The sequence below is a fragment of the Triticum dicoccoides genome, chromosome 1A (assembly GCF_002162155.2).
Source record: "Triticum dicoccoides isolate Atlit2015 ecotype Zavitan chromosome 1A, WEW_v2.0, whole genome shotgun sequence".
Lineage (NCBI taxonomy): Eukaryota > Viridiplantae > Streptophyta > Magnoliopsida > Poales > Poaceae > Triticum > Triticum dicoccoides.
The window spans coordinates 414,811,014-414,817,660 of NC_041380.1; the positions used below are offsets into that span (position 1 = coordinate 414,811,014).

A 6,647-nucleotide genomic window follows, 5' to 3' on the forward strand; every position below is an offset into this window, starting at 1 on the left:
AGGAGATGAGGGAGGAGGAGTTCGCCGGAGAGGAGGAGGAGGAGGAGGAGGTCGCCGGAGAGGAGGAGGGGAGTATGGTGGAGGAGAGGAGGGGAGATGGAGTGGAGGAGAGGGGGAGATGGAGTGGAGGAGAGGTGGAGTGGAGGAGAAAAAATGAAGAGTTAAGGAGGAGAGGACCCCGCCCAGCCATATATACGGCATAGTAATGGCGCACAGTGGGCAGGTGCGCCATTACTAACTTTATTTTTATTTTTTTGATCTATTTTGAATTTTGAAGGCGGGAAGATAGTAATGGCGCACCTTGGGCAGGTGCGCCATTACTAACTTTTTTTTATTTTTTTTATATAGTTTGAATTTTGAAGGCGGGGAGATAGTAATGGCGCACCATGGGCAGGTGCGTCATTACTGAGTTTGATTTTTTTTGCCTCTCCAGATCTTGAAAGCCCCGTAACTTTTTTTCTGTTAGGTTTTTGAGGATTCTAGAAAATCGATAACGGGCATAGCCGGTCAAATTTTGATGTAACTTTTCGAGTAGATGATTTTTCATATAAAAAACTTTTTCATCGGAGGTCGTATGCAAAAGTTAAGGCCATTTTACTGAAACACGGCGGCCTTTTGCAAAAAAATTCAAAATTCATGTTTGTTAATTTTCCTAACAATTAGAACACATAACACATGGGCATCTATTTTTTTGAATCTTTTATCATTTTCTTTTATTTTAAAAAAAAACTAAAGGGGGGTATGTGTTTGTGTAGGTGAGACATAGCAAAGTGGCGCACCTAGGTGTGGTGCGCCATTGCTATGTGTGGTGGGGGGATGGACCCAAAAAATAGCAATGACGCACTGCTCATGTGGTGCGCCATTAGTGAAAACATAGCAATGGCGCACCTGATTCTGGTGCGCCACTGTTATATAGCAGTGGCGCACCACATACATGGTGCGTCATTAATGTTCATATTAGCTATAGCCGTTTTTCTAGTAGTGAGCTATTAGCCATCGCACTGGTGGGGTTGCAGCGGACACGAAATGGAGCGACCAGACGCCACCGATGCGATGTCCTCGAGCGCGGGTTTGACGACGTTGAGGTGCCCGGCTCCCGTGGAGATGGGGAGGTGCTGGATGAGGATCAACACTGATTGCAGGAGAGCGGGAGAAAAGGAGTTGTGGAAGAAGATGGATATGACATGTGGGGGTATGGGTGTCAGTGAGAATAGATTGCAATCCCCGCCGGGATGGACCTTATCCCGATACGAAACAGCTCCAAGGTCAAAATTGATCAGGATCAATGAGTACAAGACGTCGATTCCAAGGATTAAGAGATTGAGGTTTGATTCTGACGAGCCATATGAGTTCAAGGTTTAAAACAAACTTCACTCAAATTTAGATGAGAGCTACTTGGGCGGGCTGGGTACGCCAAATATTTGCCACCAATCCAAGGAATGACCAAATCTAATGGGCCAACCAATTTTTTGATAAGGTCACCATATGGTTTGAGGAGTGTCCCCCCAATCTTTTGACGAGTTAACGGTTTTGAGGGAAAGGTTAGATATGTTTTAACTTCTCAAAACATATTTTTTGTGAATTAAAGGGATTTGAGGGAAGGGCTAGAGACGTCTAATTTGAAGAATAGCCCTAGACTCTTCTTGCGATTGAGGTCCTTAATCAGGTCTTGCACATGCATGAAGTTATCATAGATGCATCGCTTCTGCACAAAGGCACTTTGGCACTTCTTTTTGGCATTTGACACAAAGACACTTTGGCACTTGAAGACAAGCATTGGAAATTGTCACCATATTTTACTTCGAAGTTCAAAGACAATAACTCAGATGGTTTTCTCGCAAAAAAAGAAAAACTCGCATGCTTAAGTATAGTCTGGTTTATTTATATCTGATTACCAAAACGTAATTAGTCATGACACCAAGAACAGAAGGGTATACACCTATTTCTCATCAGAAAAACACCTGATGGTGAGCCACCATCAACTATAAGAAGACGAATAAAATTCCATCTTTCCAAACCGAACAAGAAAAATTATAAGCAACTATATGGACTTTTTCTTGTTTCTCCAGTACCCCCAACCTGAATATCTCTATGCACTGCTAGTTAACCTCATTGTTGAGCATGTGACCTCGTGTCAGGACTAACCATCTTCTCTATGCTTATCCCAATTTCACTCTTTAAGAACTTGGAGTACCACTTAGCAGAGAGCTTTGGCTGCCTTGGCAACTCAGGATCCTGAAAATCAACGTAGTGCAGTCCGTATCGCGAATAATAGCCCGCCATAAACTCGAACACGTCCAGGAATGACCAAACAAAGTAGCCCTTCACGTTGGCTCCATTCCTGCAATAACGATTTTAAGTGTTCCCCTTGTGAACCCAATGGCTAAAACTCTACTAGTAACACCGATAAGTTGAGACAAAATAATCATCTTCAGTGATATACTGAACAACACTCACCTGAGTGCAGCGAGTGTGCTGCCGATGTACCCACTTAAGTACTCCACTCTGTTATGATCATTGACCGAGTCGATGAAGAACTGCCCATAGCCTGAAATATGATAACGTGGAAGAATAGGCCAGAAAGTTTTGATCAGTAGAAACACCAAAAAAGTTAATGTTTGACTTGATACATAGTATCGGTGATGAAGCGGCAACGTAGTGTCTCAGTTTTGCAGAATTTGCCAGCAATGTATTATTTTTTTCAAACCATGGCAATGTGGAATTTCATCATTGGATTATTTTAGGCACTTCCGAAGGATTATAGAACAGTGCCCATGATCTCAGATGCTATATTATGTCAACAATGAAAGATACTGTAAACAGAAAGATTATAGACAAAAGATGAGAAGGCTTGCCATTTTCTTGGACATAGATAGGGATGTTCTGGTATGTGTCCGTGAGGTACTGGAGCATACATTGCAGCCCCTGTGGATCATTGGGCATGTTGATAGGGATGAACTGTACCAATAATGGATAGGTAAAGGTCAATTTGACTGGCTTTGCCCAAAATTCGTCCAAAGAAAAGAGTAACAAAAGTACCTGACCAGTACCGCTATCATTCCTTGACACTGAAACACAAAACAAACAAACGACACAGTTATTTCAATTTTTGCCAGGTGGTTTGAACCATGCTTTCTTGATCCAAAAATAAATAAATCTAGACTTACTTCTGAATGTAGCAGACATGTCGGCGTTGTAGTCCCGGAGGCTCGCGTCGGCGCCGCTCTTCCCATCGCTGACATACACCGACGTGTAGTGGTTGATGCCAACGAAGTCGATGGCCCCACGGATGAGCTCGGACTGTTCCTTGGTGAAGGACGGAATCCGTGACCCGGCCTTCTTCTTCATGATCTCAGGGTAGTCTCCTTTCACCAAGGGGTCCAAGATCCTAAACAAGAAGGCCCAAAAAAAACGTGTGATATATTCAGTTAGAAAAAACACGCTTATATATAGATACAAAATATACGACTGTCGTCGAGAAGATTGTCTCACCAGCCGACCATGAAGTCGAGCGACCTCTGCGTGGCGGCGACGTCGGCGGGGGTGGGAGAGAAGGGGTAGTTCCAGAAGCTGTAGATGTTCATGCCGACGACGCCCCCCTGCGTGGCCTGGTACTTGTCCCGGTAGAGCCTGACGGCGGCGGCGTGCGCCAGGATGGAGTGGTGCGCCACGGTGTAGGGCTCCACGGTGGAGTCCCCCGTGGTGCAGTTCATCCCGTAGGGCGCCGAGCAGCGGCACGGCGGGAAGGCGCCGCTGTCGTAGGCGGCGATGGCGATCACGTTGGGCTCGTCCATGGTTGTCCAGTGCCGCACCCGGTCCCCGAACTCCCGGAAGCACGCGTCCGCGAACGCCGTGAAGTCATCCCTGCATGCATGCAACACACATCAGAATGCACACCCTCGCGCTTGCAAGTTCCAACATCCATCAGAATGTAATAATTTGTGTAGCCAAATAGTAAGATCTTCTTACACGACCCTGGGGCTGAGCCAGCCGTGGTACTCGTCTTCGAGGATCTGAGGAAAATCGAGGTGGTACAGGGTGACATGTATCTGGATTCCTGCAGAGATGTGGGGTAACACAACGATATGAGCCTGAAAAAGGGAATTCCAACATTGATTCATGGATATTTTCTGCTACCTCTTCTTGTCAGCTCATTTATCAGGTTGTTGTAGTACTCCAGCCCTTTAGGGTTCACGGGCCCTCTTCCTCCTGTGTTCATGAAGAGAAGAGAGACAATAAAATCATCAGTCAGGGGAGGTTGCAAGGGTGACGACAGATCTTGGTCTTTCAAATGAGGTGCAACTGGTGTGTTCAGTCTTACTTGGAATGAGCCTGGACCAGGAAATGGAGAACCGGTACGCCTCCAGGCCGGCGTCGCTCATCAACTCCACATCCTCCTACAAAATGCATATGCACACATGAGAGAAAAAACAAATCTGAACTTGCAAACCGGGCATCGAAAACCTAATGGTATGCCATTTGACACGATCAAATTCAAATAATAGTAGTAGTACATGCACAAATTGTCAAAATTACAATCTTCTTCTGCACATTTTTCAGTTTTTCCGAGATGAGCCCGCACATGTTCTGAGGAAAGCCGTAGCCGTATATCATAGTCCATTTGTCAACAAGAAACGGTTGAAAATGACGGCCACATGAGCTCCAACCAGAACGATACGTACGCCTAGAAACCAACACAGGGCGTCGCTGTCGATCCGAAAAATTCAAGAGACGGTTTTACTTTTGTATGTGAGCTAAGCTGGCCTAGTGCACTGGTGAAAGAACATATGCAGACCTTGTATCTGTGGTAGCCGTCTGCGCCCAAATCGCCGGTGCTCTTGTCTGGCATCCTCCCTGCGGTCACGGTCAGATCAACAACGTCATGGTCAGTTCCGTGCACTATCAGCACAAGTTAGTACTGCACTTTTGTGTTGAGAGGTGGGACGATCATGTGTAGCTTGTTTTTTCTAGGAAGGTCAGAGATAGAGTAGGTTCCTTGACAGAGGATTTTAGCTAGAGTTCAGGGGAATTGCTCTGTTCTCTACCAAATTCTGCCTGGTTCAACACATATTTCAGGCAAGCAAGAATTTGTTTTTACCACTCTCCCGGCTTGAATTCTCTGCCCCTCAGTCATCTGAAAAGTTATTTCTAAAGCTGCACATGTTTTGCAAAATGTGCGGGCAACTAAATCTGCTAGATAAGAAAATCTTCTTTCATACGCAAAAGAGTAACAAACATTTCTGCTTCTGTTACTAATTTTTTTGACCAACATAGAAGGTGCTCTGCTTTCTCATTAAGAATTGGAGGAATTATAGATTCAGTCCACTTACGTATAGCTATAGTGAAATTACAACCAATGATCACAAGCATGATCATGGAAGGATCACAACCATTTAGCCATGAAGCTACATGTAAATATGATGATGCACAGAGACGCACTACCGGAACAGGGCCCTGTGCCGACGGCCATATCTATGCCGACGGCCCCCGTCGGCCTTGTCTGCGCTATGCCGACAGCCATATCCAGGCCGTCGGCGTAATAAAGCCGTCGGGCTATTCAGACCTATGCCGCGGCCCCCGTCGGCCCAGAGCGGCCGTCGGCTTACCCAAACTTACGCCTACAGCCGCCGTCGGCATATACCGGCCGTCGGCATAGTTGCGGGCCCGGCGATCCCGCCGTGACGTGCGTCTAACGGCGTCCGATCTATGCCGACGGCCGAGGCGGGAGGCCGTCGGCATAGATGCCCTAACCACGTCAACGATCCGAGGCGCACCGACCACCACTTATGCCGACGGCTGCCGTCGGCATAGATGCCACATCACCGATCCGCGGCGCGCCGACCATCTGCCCTATGCCGCAGCTATGCCGACGGCTTTCCCGTCGGCATAGTTTTTTTTTCTTTTTTTCTTTTTTCTTTTTTTCTTTTTTTCTTTTTTTCTTTTTTTCATAGCTATATTTTTTTCATAGTTTTTTTTTCTTTTTTTTACCACATCATTGTTCTTTTTATCATAGTTCCCTTATCCAGTTCCCGGTCACCCCCTCCACTTGTTAGTTTTTTTTCTTTTTTTCACAGCTATATTTTATGTTTTCTTAAATATTATTATTTGACTAACTTACATATAGTACGTGTTAATAAGCATACATACATTATTTTTCGGTTCTGTACACAGCGGTGTGACCCGCCTCACGAGCGGTGCCACCGCTAGCCGGCACCTGGAATGGGGAACAGCCGCATCGGGTCTATACGAAGGGGACTTTGCTCCCAAGTGTTTATATATATATATATATCGGATGACCTACCACAACCGGGTGGTGTTGTGGCATGTCCGAAGAGGCGGCACGCGTCTCCGGTGCGTGGCCTCCCTCACGGACGGCGCCGCCGGCGGCACCTCGAGGGGGGAATCTGCCGCGTCGGTTCTACACGGAGTGGATGTAGCTGTGGTTTTGGCCCGGATGTTGCTCCCGGGTGTCCCTATGGGCCGACCTGACACAACCGGGCGGAGAGCTCCACTGGTCAAAGCCCGTCCGTGGGAAGTCAAAGGGCTAGATCTCGTGGTCAACCGCTCTAGGGTTAGGCGGGACGGGGGCCCTGGGGGGTAGCAATGCCACCGGAGCATCGTACCGGGCCCTCATACATGCGGGGTGG

General features: G+C 46.9%; 1 protein-coding gene across 1 annotated transcript in view; it reads right to left on the bottom strand.

Annotated features, from left to right (window-relative positions):
* The window catches only part of LOC119296284 (beta-glucosidase 22-like), a 16,709-nt gene that overhangs the window by 1,444 nt on the left and 8,618 nt on the right, over positions 1-6,647 (bottom strand). The window contains exons 3-12 of the mRNA XM_037574714.1: positions 4,796-4,899; positions 4,322-4,397; positions 4,138-4,209; positions 3,970-4,057; positions 3,493-3,864; positions 3,168-3,388; positions 3,040-3,068; positions 2,856-2,958; positions 2,458-2,548; positions 2,146-2,341 (exon numbers count right to left, since the gene is read on the bottom strand). Coding sequence (XP_037430611.1) covers positions 2,146-2,341; positions 2,458-2,548; positions 2,856-2,958; positions 3,040-3,068; positions 3,168-3,388; positions 3,493-3,864; positions 3,970-4,057; positions 4,138-4,209; positions 4,322-4,397; positions 4,796-4,899 — 1,352 coding nt within the window. The remainder of the gene's footprint in view (positions 1-2,145; positions 2,342-2,457; positions 2,549-2,855; positions 2,959-3,039; positions 3,069-3,167; positions 3,389-3,492; positions 3,865-3,969; positions 4,058-4,137; positions 4,210-4,321; positions 4,398-4,795; positions 4,900-6,647) is intronic.